General features: G+C 36.6%; 1 protein-coding gene and 1 long non-coding RNA gene across 2 annotated transcripts in view; both read left to right on the top strand.

Annotated features, from left to right (window-relative positions):
- Positions 1-2,918, top strand: part of LOC116711868 (cadherin-10-like) — a 55,909-nt gene extending 52,991 nt beyond the window's left edge. Inside the window, exons 13-14 of the mRNA XM_032551455.1 lie at positions 171-174; positions 2,857-2,918. Of these exons, the coding sequence (XP_032407346.1) occupies positions 171-174; positions 2,857-2,903 (51 nt within the window). The 3' untranslated portion in view covers positions 2,904-2,918. The remainder of the gene's footprint in view (positions 1-170; positions 175-2,856) is intronic.
- Positions 1-6,878, top strand: part of LOC116711869 (uncharacterized) — a 463,421-nt gene extending 456,543 nt beyond the window's left edge. Inside the window, exon 3 of the long non-coding RNA XR_004337352.1 lies at positions 6,609-6,878. This is a non-coding gene — a long non-coding RNA (uncharacterized LOC116711869). The remainder of the gene's footprint in view (positions 1-6,608) is intronic.
- Positions 6,879-13,448: the final 6,570 nt, after the last annotated feature.

Raw genomic sequence — 13,448 nt, 5'->3', positions numbered from 1 at the left:
CTCTTAAGTCGGGTCTGAGGAACTGTCAGTAAAAGCTGATTATTTGAACGTAGGGTTGAAATTTGAAAAGGTCCCAAAGATAAGGGGGAGCTAATCCATTTAAAACTTTATAAGTTAATAAAAGAATCTTAAAATCTATTCGATAAAAAACAGGCAGCCAGTGTAGAGAGGCCAGTATGGGCCTTATATGGTCACGCTTCCTGGTTCCTGTAAGAAGTTGTGCTGCTGCGTTCTGGATGATTTGAAGTCGCTGCATCTGTGATTTATCCATGCCTCTATATAATGAATTGCAATAATCCAAACGAGATGTAATGAAGGCATGGATAAGTCCTTCAAAGTCCTTAAAACCAAAATAAGATTTAACTTTTGCTAAAATCCGCAGGTGATAAAAACTTGATTTAACGACAGAGCTAACTTGTTTATCTAGCTTTAAACAGCTATCAAAAGTAAAACCAAGGTTCCTAGCAGAGGTCTGACAAAACCGAGCTAAAGAACCAAGAATCAGATCTGGATTTGTAGTGTGAAGACTCTGACCAAATAATATAACTTGCGTTTTACTTTGATTGAGGTGAAGAAAGTTTTGCTCCATCCAAGATTTGACTTCTGCTAAACAATCGATCAATAGCTGAAGAGATTTATTTTTACCATTTTGTAGTTTAAGGGGCATATAAATCTGGACATCATCTGCAAAGCAATGAAATGAAACGTTAAACTTATGGAAAATCTGACCAAGAGGTAATAAATACAAAATAAACAAAATGGGACCTAAAATTGAGCCTTGAGGGACGCCGCACTTTAAAGGTTTGGCCCCAGAACAACATTGGTCTAGATGAACTGAGAAAGCTCTGTTTTCTAAATAAGACTTAAACCATTCAAATACTGGGCCTCTCAGGCCAACACAATGTTTTAATCTATGTAACAGAATCTGATGATCTACAGAGTCAAATGCTGCGCTCAGATCTAAAAGTAATAAAATTGCGACATTGCCTGAATCAACTGTTAAAAGAAGATCATTATAGACTCGAAGCACAGCTGTTTCAGTGCTATGAGCAGCTTTAAACCCAGACTGAAATGTCTCAGTTATATTATTGTCTTTTAAAAACATTTCAAGCTGAATAAAAACTAATTTTTCAAGGACCTTAGATAAAAAAGGGAGTTTAGAAATGGGCCTAAAATTTGCTAGTACACTTGAGTCTAGATTAGGTTTTTTAAGAAGGGGTTTAACCACAGCATGTTTAAGTATTGATGGGACACAACCTGACTGAAGTGAGGCATTTATCACCATTAAGATAAATAGGCCAGAAGTAAGAAAAATGTCTTTTATCAGACAAGTAGGAAGACAATCCAAAGGATAATTTGATGGCCGCAGATGCTTAATTACTGAGGTCAGTTCATCTAAAGAAACTGGCTGAAAATGGTCCAGAACAGCTGTACATTGTGGCATTTCTGGGGAATCTAAATCTAATAGGGTATTCGAGCCTCTAAGAGCTACAATTTTTTCAGTGAAAAAATTAGAGAAAGCCTCACAAAGTTCAGCAGAGGCTAAAGGGCCAGATGTCATCGAGGGATTAACAATCCTATCCAGGACATTAAAAAGGACTTGAGGCCTGTGCCTATTTGAAGCTACAAGATTGATGAAATATTTAGATTTAGCTAATTTGAGATTATTCTGATAATTAAATAAACAGTTTTTTCAATATTTCAAATGAAACCTGCAATTTATCTTTTTTCCACCTCCTCTCAGCTCGCCTACATTCCCGTCTGAGTGCACCAGTGGTTTCATTAAGCCACGGCTCTAAAAGTTTCTTTTTTGTAGTTTTTATAGTTTTCAAGGGAGCTACTGTGTTTAGAGCATTTGAACATGCATTGTTAAAATTTAGAACAAGGGTTTCAATATCAAGATTGCTATCAAGATTGAATGTAGTATTAGCAAGGACTGCATTTAGCTGAAGAGCGGTATCAGAATTTATTGTACGAGAAAGTATGGGTTTAGTATTGTTTGTATCCACAGAAGATGAAATATTGATAGAAAATAAAACAGGCAAATGATCAGAAATACATGTGTGAAGGATTTCAATGATATCCAGACAAAGCCCATGTGATAGCACCAAATCCAGAGTATGTCCCTTTAAATGCGTTGGCCCAACCACAGATTGTGTAAAATGGAATGAATCAATCAAGTCCAAAAAGTCCTTCACCAGAGGTTTATCTGGGCAGCATACATGTATATTAAAATCACCTGTAATTAAAATATGATCATACTCTAATGTAATCCATGCCATAAGTTCTGAGAATTCATGAAGAAAATCCTTGTTGAACTTTGGAGGACGGTAGACCACCACACACAGAACTGGTTCAGTCAATTTCATTTCAAAGACTTGGAGCTCCAAACTGGAAAATGAGTTTATAGATGATTGTTGACAGTGGAAACTGAATTTAAAAATTGTAGCCAGACCTCCACCTTTGCCAGTCAACCGGGGAGAATTTATAAAAGCACAGTTCAGAGGTAGAAGTTCAGAAAACGGGAACAAATGACCTTCTTGTAGCCAAGTTTCTGTGATGAATAAAAAATCCAAATCCCGAGAAGTAAACAGGTCGTGTAGCACGAAGGTCTTATTAGCTAAAGACCTAGCATTAAGCAAAGCCAGGCGGATGGTTGATGGTGCAGAAACACAAGTTGAAGACGTAACATAGTTCAACCGCCTGAGGTTTCCATAATCCACATTCCGTTTTCTATCATCGAAACCGTCGATGATAGAAAAACTCCACCGCGTCCTTCCGAGAGCAGCACAGCCCGGGAACAACGGGGCGAATCCAGCGGCGTCCTACGTTCAGGAAACGAGGACACCATCCCAGTCGAGGAGAGCCGCCTGGACGGCGAAGAAATCCCAAATAGGCTTTAATCCTCACCGCCAGTCCTCCACGTTTACCACGTCTTCGACGGAAACGCCTTTCCGGAATCAAATGTGGAAAACTCAGCAGCTCATTAATGATGTCAGTGAGGAACTGGAAACCTCGGTTTCTCGGACCCGGATCATATCCAAATTGTAGATCTACCGAAGTTTTAATGTCCAGAAGTGCTTGATGGTCGTAAACAATTAAGCCACCAGAACCATAACAGCATAAATGTGCAAAAAGAGTAAAAATAAAGTAGAGAGAGCGAGTCGGACGGCGTGCCGAATACACTGGCGCCATCTTGGCACACAGAAACGGAATGAGAGGACGCCAAGTGCGGCAAGAAACGACAAGGATTGTTCTTCTTCTTCTTCTTGTTTTTTTTTTATGGCGGTTGGCAAACAACTTTTAGGTGCATTACCGCCACCTTCTAGACTGGAGTATGGATCAGATGTAAAGTCACTATAATCTTCCCATAATACCTGTTCTCCTTAGAAAATTAAAAATACTATTAAAAACTACGTCCCCCGGACAAGGATTGTTAGCTATAATATTACATTTTAAACTTATTGTTCCTGTTGGCTAAGATCCTCTTAAAATGAGAAAATTACAATTATGAAGCACTAAATTCCAGTTTATTTACATAGAAAGGATTATATGTTTTTCTATATTCTTCATTAGATGCAATGAAGTTTGTTTATTCACCGATACACATCGCACCGTTAAGCCCCAAATTTCTGTTGTCTGTCAGATTTCGATTCAAAATTATGTTTATTCAACCAAAAGGTTTGTTTGCAAAAGGAAGTGTGAGCTGGGTATCTTTAAATAAAAAAATAAATCTTTTCTGGGTTGATTATAAACCTTACAGTCAGGCAGTTTCAATCCATAACTTGCAACTTATTATTTGAGGAATTTGAACACAATTCTGTTGTTACGGCCCCTGGCCTCTTGAGGCTGTGCAGGTTTCTTTGGACCAGCAGAGAATTGCAAGCCAATCAGACCTTGATGAGCCTCATCTGCTCCCTATAAAAGGCTCCTGAAATCATTCCTCCAGTAGGGCAGCCAGTAGGAAGAGGTTTTGTTAAGCTGTCCTCTACCTTTGGTGTTTACAACAGTTTTGAACTATTTGCTTGTTCAGTTAAGCAGTTTGTGTCTGCTCTACATTGTTTCCCTTTGTGTGCTCTTTTTTTTCCCTTTCGGGTTATTTAAGTTTACCTTGGACTTCGTTTGGACATTTTAATTTGCACTCAACCTTTGTCAGTTTGTTAGACCACTGTTTTGTGTTAATTGAGTTGTGTTTTGGTTTTGTGAAACCATCTTTTTTGTAATAAATCATTTTACATTCCACTTATTGTCTCTGGACACATTTTTATGTTACCGCCCCTGAACCTCTAGACCTTGGTGGTGTATATCTGTTTATATAAAATCAGTTTGTTGAATTTATTTATTTATTGATTTTATGTTCTTTTTTTTTGAGAGAGAGAAACTTAGTCATTCAATCCAAATGAGTCAGAAACTCTGCTTTGAAGGGTTTCTTATTGTTGCTTCCACACATGACGAAGTCCTTGGCCAAGGTCAACGTTTGAAAAATACATTTTCAAGGCAACAAAAACATTATGCCTCTGTTTTCAGAGAAAATATAATCCTGTTTTGGGGGATTATCAGCTGCTGAGTTCAACCCCCATCTCACTAAAACACACCAAATGTGTTGAGAACACAAATCAGATCTGCTGCTGATCCACAGATTACAAAGTCATACTGTGTGGAAGAGAGAAAAATTCAGATTATGGATGAAGGGCTGAACATAAGGGAGAGAACATTGGAAGGATCCCACTTGTTATCCCAACTACAGCTCATCCAATTCTTATGATGGATGAGAGTAAATTCTTTTTTTCATAAACTCAAGCTTTGCTTTGAACTTTTCATCTTGAAATAACGCAACGTTGCTCTCCCTCTGGGTTTGCATTGTATATTAAAACATTTATTTAAACACCAACAGAGAGGATTCACATAACCTTTATTATTTATGACGCAGAAAAAAAGAGGCAAAAAGCTAAATCTGTAGGAGACAAATTATCCCAGACCTTACATAGTCTTACTTGTGTCTTATTGCTTTCATTTCCACAACACGACTAAAAACCCCGGGACAATTTATCCCGCCAAATCCAGTTTATATCTTCAAAGAAATGTCTTTAAAATATGAAAACTGTTTACAGAAACAGATATTCAGCAAAAAGAACAAATACACTTTTCCTTTGGACAATTGTTGTGGTGCGTAACCGTGGCAACAACGGAAGTTTAAAAAAGGATGGAGAGACAAAAGGAGGAAGTTGAATACATAATGTTTCCGTCTTTCTAACTCCTTAAATAGGAGAGGCAAAAGCAAATGAGGTGAGCAAAGAAGGATATAAAATAATAATCATAACAAAACAGCTGCAAACCATATTGATGGTTGAGGAACAGCCATGTTGAAAATCACTTGGATTCTCAATCCTGGCGACAATTATTGGCTGAAGGAACTGAATTCAGTCAGAATTACAAGATATATATATATATATATATATGTGTGTATATATAAAGTTAATTAGGGGAAAATATGGTGCTTTTTAAAGTCTAAATTTAAAACAAAACCTCAGACATATTTTATAAAAGTTATCGCCATGGGTGTTTTCTCATGGATTTATGTTATGATAGAAAAAACAGAATCACCTTTCAAATTTGAGTTGAAACCAGGTGAGACTGATGGCAGCGGACTCGTTTGCTGTTTCATAAGAAAGGCTCCAGCTGATGACAGGAGCCAGCCTGACTAGGCCACATCAATATAACTCATATCTTTCATATTTATAACGTCCTCTCCTTTTTACCCTAAGAGCCTGTTATGCATTATTTATGCTGCCAAGAAGATATATTGAATTTTGCCCTGACACTTCAATAAAATATTGTCTGCCAGGTTTAAGAAAAATAATAATAAATAAATAATATTTTTGTTTGAGGTTTTTATATTGGATGCTTTCAAGTTTTCGAGGAAACGCTTGTTTTTTTTAATATTGTTTAGTTTGGTTTCCAACACTTTTTGAGGCTCACTGTTCTGTAACATGTTTAACATTAAGTCCATGAATTTTTAATCCTAAACACGCTTCTGTATTGGAGAAGGGTATATTTGGAGCTCAGCCCGGCAAGGGGAGGCGGTTGGGGAGGAGGTAATATGACCTTAATGTGTCAGACACAGAGACCTCGCCTGTCGATATTACATCAGGATCAGCAGTTTTGATGCAGTACACATCCTCCACTGCTGAATCTCTGGAGCGTACATGCTGGTAAGCTGCTGGACGTTTACGGTTTACAAGTATCACTCTTGATTTGTTTGACCTCACTGCTAAATGGATACATGTGGTCCCCCCTCTCTAACAGAAAAGTATATTTGAAACTAAATCCACTGCATAAAAATAAAAAAAGATGCTAAAAATGGCGTTAAAGGGAACCCATTATGCAAATTTTACTTTTTGCATGTTATACTTCAGTTTTGGTCAAAACTGATTCTAAAAAGCCATCCAGGAAGAGGAGGAGTTTCAAAAAAGGCTGTTACCTAGCAACCCAAGTGGAGCTCCCGCATGTTCGGTTTTACCGCTGTACAATGGCTGCTGGAAAAGACAAATGTTTTGTTGTTTCTGGTTTTCAAAGATGCACGGTTGTATAATCGTGCAAACACTGAGTGGCCAGCAGAAGCTCATTAGGATTTAAAGTCACAAGAGGCCCTAAAATAAAATAGGCAGAACTAGTCAGTCTTAATTCTCATTGACCAAGAATGATTTTGTGCAAAAAATGTTTTTTCTATTATCCCATAGACTTATCTTAATCTGTTCCAGGAAGCAAAAACCATCTACACATTAAATATGGTGCTTCCTTCATGTGTTTTTATTGAAAAGTACTACAATTAGCATTTAAGCTAATACTCGTTCTCTAAAATCTCTGATTTAATTCCAAGTTTTATAAAACTGGTGATTTTATACATTAACAGTAAAACTCATGTTTTAATGGCACGTGCTTTTAAAGCGGTGACACTTAGATTTATTGGAAGCAGGATATAAAATCTTGTGAAACAAAAGGACTTGGCTCAATCTATCCATTATATCCCTGGTTATCTCCAACTAGATTGAATTGCTTCTTGGATATTAAACTACAGTCTAGTTTTAGATGCAGCTGTATGCTAAACATAGAACATTTGACCTTCAGTTTCAGGTATTTGTCTTTAAAGCAGACTTTATCTTTTTAGGTAATCTGAACATGAACAGTCTATTTTCATCCATGATGATTAGAAAGAAAGATTTTATGAATGCCAACCCTCCACTGAAGGCCAAAAAATGGCTTTAATCCGTGATTTCCTTTGAAAATTTAGAGCACGTCTCTGTTCCCATGTCAAATTTAGTTCTTAGATTTTCATTTTTGAACTTTCTGTACTTTCAGGGCTTATTTGAGGTACTTTTACTTATAATTTTCTTTGTTAGGTATAATTTTTGACACTGTTTCAGTAGAAGAATATACAGCCAACAAGTCCCACTATACTTTTTTCCAATCCTTCTTATAAAATAAAATAATAAAATAATTTATTGAAATATTATTTACCATGCTCATCTTATCAGATTTATCATGCTTACATATATTTAGCACCAAGGAAAAAATGAGTGGCAATAGCAATAAGGAACTTAAAAATACAATGAAAATGATAATACCCTTTAAAACTTTAAAATGTATCTATTGTTTTTTTATTGAGTCTATTGTCTGATTTATGACTTTTGTGCTTTGAATTTGCCCCTAAGGGGCAAATAATGTTATTTAAATGTAATTAAATACGAAGATTTTCTCCTGTATCTACAGTGCCGAACTAAAAGACCTTGAAATAACTTTGATAAATTTAGTTTTAAACCATTTTTTTCTCCAATATGCCAAATTAAACTCTTGACTAAAGATTAGGGTGATGACAGAGAGTCCTTCCAGGAACTGGAGTTGTTTTTGAAAGTACATAAAATTCAACATTTCCATTTTATAAATGTCTACACAACTCCCCCTGGCAGATTAAACCTCATGAGAACTCATAAGTAGTAGATTTATATTTTTTACACAAACACGTCTGACAGCTTAAAAGGATGTTTAGACATTTTTCTCGGTCCCTTTATTCGTCACAAATCCAGATTAAATGTGTCAAACTGTCAGTCTGTCACACTTTGTTTGCATCTGTCTCAAAGATTATCGGTGTATAAAACTGCATTCCTCCGCATGCTTTGGAATAATCTAATCAAAGATGATAATTCTTTAATTACCACTGTCTAACTTCATAGCTCTAACTTCATAATTTATTTATTTTTGGACAAAATATTTGAAAATCTTTTGCTGACCAGAGATGGACTAATATAAAAATCTGTCAGAGTGAAAGGGAAGCTATAATGGATCAGTTTTAGAAGAGGAGGCTCTATTTTCTGCATTTCAGCGCTGAAACACACTTGTTTACCAAAAGGTTTTATTATTAGAACCATAAAAAGCGAGAAGAGATAAAACCCGGTGTTTGAGGGAAAGAAAATGCCCTGCAGCAGCAGCAGCAGCAGCAGCAGCATCTCCCTGGTTTGTAGTAAAACAAATAACATCTGCTTCTGTTAACGCCACCTTGGCTGCAGCTGTGTTTATTTCCCATAATCCCCGGGGAATATAGACCAACAGTAGTGATGCCACCATGATTGTCAAAACTGCTTCATTAACAAGTAAAACTAATCCAGAGGATTTGCTTCTTCTTTTATTATTACACAAAGACTTTAATGTCTGCAGCAGACTTATTATAGTTTTGAATTAGTTTGATTTAATTGTGACTTTTGGTTTGTCTAATTCAGTTTTAATAAGTTTTTAGAGCTGGTTTGCTAGATTTTATTAGTTATTAGTGAAATGTTGTTTAGTTTTTATTATAGTTGTAGTAACTGAAATAGACAGTCTAAAAACAAACTAAAAGTAACTGAATTAGAGTGGATTTGCTAGTTTTTATTAGTTAGGGAAATTTTGTTTAGTTTCATTTTAGTTGCATTAGTTTTAGTAAAATAACTGAATTAGACATCTTAGTTTTTAGAGCGTTTGCTAGATTTGATTAGTCATTAGTGAAAATGTTTATTTTAGTCTTTATTAGCTATCGTTGTAGTAACTGAATTAGTCTGCCTAATTCAGTTAGTTTTAGTTAGTTATTAGGGTGGGTTTGCTAGTTTTGATTAATTAGTGAAAATATTGTTTAGTTTTAGTTTAGTTTTTATTAGTTCTAGTTATAGTACTCCCTGGACTACTTGGAATTAGACAGTCTTATTCAGTTAGTTTTAATCAATTTTTAGAGTGGATTTGCTAGTTTAACAGTTGTTAGTGAAAATATTGTTTAGTTGAGTTGTACTAATTATAGTACTAGTAGCAGAACTACGTCGACTAGTTGGACTTAGACTAACTGTCTAACTGAATTAGACTTATTCAGTCAATTTTAGTAAGTTTTTACAGTGGGTCTGCTAGTTTTATTATCAGTGAAATATTGTTTAGTTTCGGTCGAACCCGGTTCTGTTAGCCCACTGTGTTACGGGACATAAATGATGTACAACTGATGTCAAGCAAGCACATTGGCAGTGTCAGTGAAAATTATTAAAGCGCTCATTTTTGTCACGTCAGGAACAATAAAGTATTGAATATGTCACAGAGCTCTGAGAGCAGACAGCCATCCTTGATGAAAGAGAACTCCGCCGCCAAAAATAGCAGTCGGATTTTCACAGGTGCTGACCCAGATAACAGCAACCAGCAGAAATTTATAGGCTGATTCTTCATGTATTGTTCATAGATTTCTTTGAAGACGACATAGATGCAGTTCTGTTTATTTTATGATAAAGCGTACTTAACATGACATCAGCTCAATTGAAGATGGTTGGTTTTAGTTGGCTAAACTGGGCCAACAAAGCTTTTGACGGATTTGAATGAATTAAAATCTTGTATTATGTATGAAATTATTCCTGGATGGACAATAAATTAATAAAAATATATATTGCAATAGATAAGTGATCAATATCGTCTTATAAAATGTTCAGTACTTTCACTGAACTCTAGTCCTAAACGCACGGCATTCTGGGAGATGTAGACAGAGAAAAGGCCAGCTCAGTCCTTGATTACCTAGCAAATCACTTACTCTATGGTTACCTAGCAACAACTTAAGCAACTTGCGCAGCAGTGATTTAAGGTTTCGTCACTTTGCCTCATTCTGCTTAAAAATAATAAAGTGGAATGAAAACTGTGGATAAAACAGAAAATGTTATGCCAGCAGTTTGACAGTATTTCAAATATAAAAAAACCCCTAATCAATAATTATTGATAGACTTAAATGAAACGATTACATTGTGATACAGTTTTCAGCCATATCATCCACCCTTAGATCTCCCTATTCCACCACTCTAACTGGAAAACAACTAAAATTGCGCAAATTGAAATCAAGAAAATAAATTTGCTTAATGGAAAAATGCCAATGTGCAAAAAAAAATATATTTTCATAAGATTTTTGCGCTAGATTGAGGTGGTTTTTCTGTCATGTTGAAGCACTTTTTTTGCATCGCACGAATGATGTGATCAACAGCCGGATGTTGCTACTGGTGACGACAACAAAGAAGACAGGAAGTAGTAGATGGATGATGGTTTGTTTTTGTTTATATTTTTGAACAATATGTAGTTTTACCAGCGCTCTCACAGCATCGCACAGTCCTTGAAAAGTTGTAAATTTTTTATAAAGAATATTTTTTACACCTTTGTTGAAGCTGTCAGAATGTTGTGACACTATAATATGGGACAGATAATCTCCCATTAGCACATCGAACAGCGAGTACATGAGAATGATTGACAGCGCTAAGACCCACCTCCTGATTGGTTATTTTTTGTCTGGAAGTGGTCCATTTCTTCAGATGGCAATAGTAGCTATGGGAGGAGGTGAAGGAGATCAATCTTTTCACAGATTGTCTGTCTCATATTATACTATCAGGACATGGTGAAAGTTTTAATAAACATGTAAGAAACTCACATACCAAGTAGGCGGGGCTTGCCACTCAAACGCTTGAATAAGATGCTGACATCTCTGATGGCTGAATTATGAATATCTCATGTAGCTGATTACATGATTTTTAATGACTCATTGTGTGAACAGGCTTACTCGTGTGACTTTAATTGCTTCTTAATTAATGGAAACACCACAATTGTGTTATTTTGACATTAGCAGAATATAGACAAAAATTTGCGCACATTTGCAGCTGTACCCTAGCTCATACAAAGCACCCTATACTGGCTTTCTGCTGTTGACCCTAAAATAAACCACGGCCATGGCTATATTCATCGGCCTGTGATTGCACCGACTCCTATTTGTGAGGCACTTCTGTATTTCAACGAGGAGCGAGATCCCAGAGCTCTCTGTAAATTGGACAATCAGTAATGGTATTTGATGGCATTAAGAGTGGAGATGAAAGAAAGGACACTTCAGTTATCAACAGGATAATGGGGCTGCTGCCTCGCTCTCCAGGTCCAGTGAAATGGGACCCAGTTAATTATCCCGGCCATTAATTAGGCCATCCTATCAAGGGGAAAGGGGCTGCTTTCCATTGAAGTCATACCTTCTTATACTGACTTTCTGGCATCCAGGAATGGCAGTTTTTCTGCTGTGAAGTGAATGTGACCTGTCAGGTTGTCTTCATAAAGAATAAACATGAATCAGCTTTTCTTAAACAAGCCCACATCATTTATATTTTCCTTGATAACACAAGATAGTGAATAATAGTGAAGTAGAAAGAAAATAAGACATGATTTAAATGGTTTTTGCAAATAAAATCTGAGTAAATACTGAGCAGAACCAGTGTATACTGATGCAGTATTTTAGGACTTTTCTCTACTTATGTTTTCACACAACAGTCCAGTAAACTCGGTTCAATTGGGGGTCAAAACTGCAACATTTTTTATATATTCAGCTGCTGCGGTTCTCTTTCACACTGCACTGAGTCAAACAATCCAAACTAATTGGAAAACCTTTCTCCCTCCTTGCCTGTGGGGGCGCTGCACCAAGAACCAAAAACCTCTGAAGAAGACACTGCACGCAACCTCCTTAAAAAAAAATATAAAGAAAAATGGAGTGGCTTCAGATTTTAGTGGTTGTATGATTTCTCTTTTGTCGTTTGTAAAGGACCATGACTTATTTCTCCTGCTAGCATCAGATTCTTGTTTTTTTATTTAGTCAGAATGCCCTTCGCTGCAGTCCACTTCCTGCTTTTCTGGTCCGCTTGGCATTCATATATGCATACGAACCCCACCAGAGTTCACTTCAACCGAGCTGAGACCTAGATTTGATTTTATATTCACACCTCCCCAAACGATTCGTAAGTTCTAGACAAACTACTTTGTAATCTTTCAAAAATAATCGATGGTCTTCAGATTTGTTTTGTCACCATTAAAAAAATATTATAAAAATTCAGTTAATGCAATCTGTGCTCTCCAGAGTTGCCTGGGCATGTTCTTTCATCCTCTTTCCGTGTTCAGAAGAGGGATTAAACAGAACTCTAAGATGTTCAAAGCGTGGTTTGTTGTTTTAGAACCCAACCCTGCTTTAAGCATTTTTCCGTGCCAGGATGCTGAGTCCCTTGGTCTTCATGATGCTGTTTATTCACTAATCATCTGTGTTCACACCAGGTCTGTTTAGTCCACTTTAATCAAACTCTAGTCCTTTTGTCTAGAAAGTCCCGTTTGATTGGCGAGGTGTGAAAGCATATGTGAACGCCAAAGGGGTTGGAATCCACTTCAAAAGCAGGAAGTGGACTACAGTGCAGTGAATTCTGGGTAAATACAACCAAAACAAACAAGAGTCTAGCACTAGTGGGAGAAATGGCTTGTGGTTTTTTACCAACAAGAGTAATCCGCTAAAATGTGACTCCACTACATTTTGATTTGCATTTCATGAAGGAGAAAGTCTTCTTCAGAGATTTTCATGTTCTTTCCTTCAGTAATTCTTGGTGTATCGCCACCACAGGTGAGGAGGAGCACAGTTTTTCAAAGGGTTTGGTTTGTTTGACATGGCACACAGTGAAAGGGAAACACATCAGCTGCAAATGTAACAAATTTGGTCCTAAATTTAACCAACTCTATCAGCTGTGAAAACACACTAAAGAACTTTTTAAGCCTTCTAAGAACAGCTAAACTGTGCTGTAATACAGAAAAAGTTTGCACACGATTGTATTCAGGGGTATCAGATCAAAGCTGAACACTTTGTGAAAAACTTTGAATACTTGTGTAACTTTTCCTTCCACTTCACAATCATGTACTACTAGTTTTGGTCTGTCACATGAAATTCCCAATAAAACACATTAAAGTTTGAGTCTGTGTCGTAACAGAGCGTCTCCTGGGAGCCTTCCAGAATATTGCCAGAGCTGTAATATGTTACTGTTTGTACAGAACCATTCATACTTTGCCCCAGAGACAGCCGCCTGATGAACCACTTACTGCACTGCGGCCGCTCCACAGGCAAT

This window comes from Xiphophorus hellerii, chromosome 21, assembly GCF_003331165.1.
Source record: "Xiphophorus hellerii strain 12219 chromosome 21, Xiphophorus_hellerii-4.1, whole genome shotgun sequence".
NCBI classification, from domain to species: Eukaryota; Metazoa; Chordata; class Actinopteri; order Cyprinodontiformes; family Poeciliidae; genus Xiphophorus; species Xiphophorus hellerii.
This window is presented reverse-complemented; position numbering and strand designations above follow the sequence as displayed.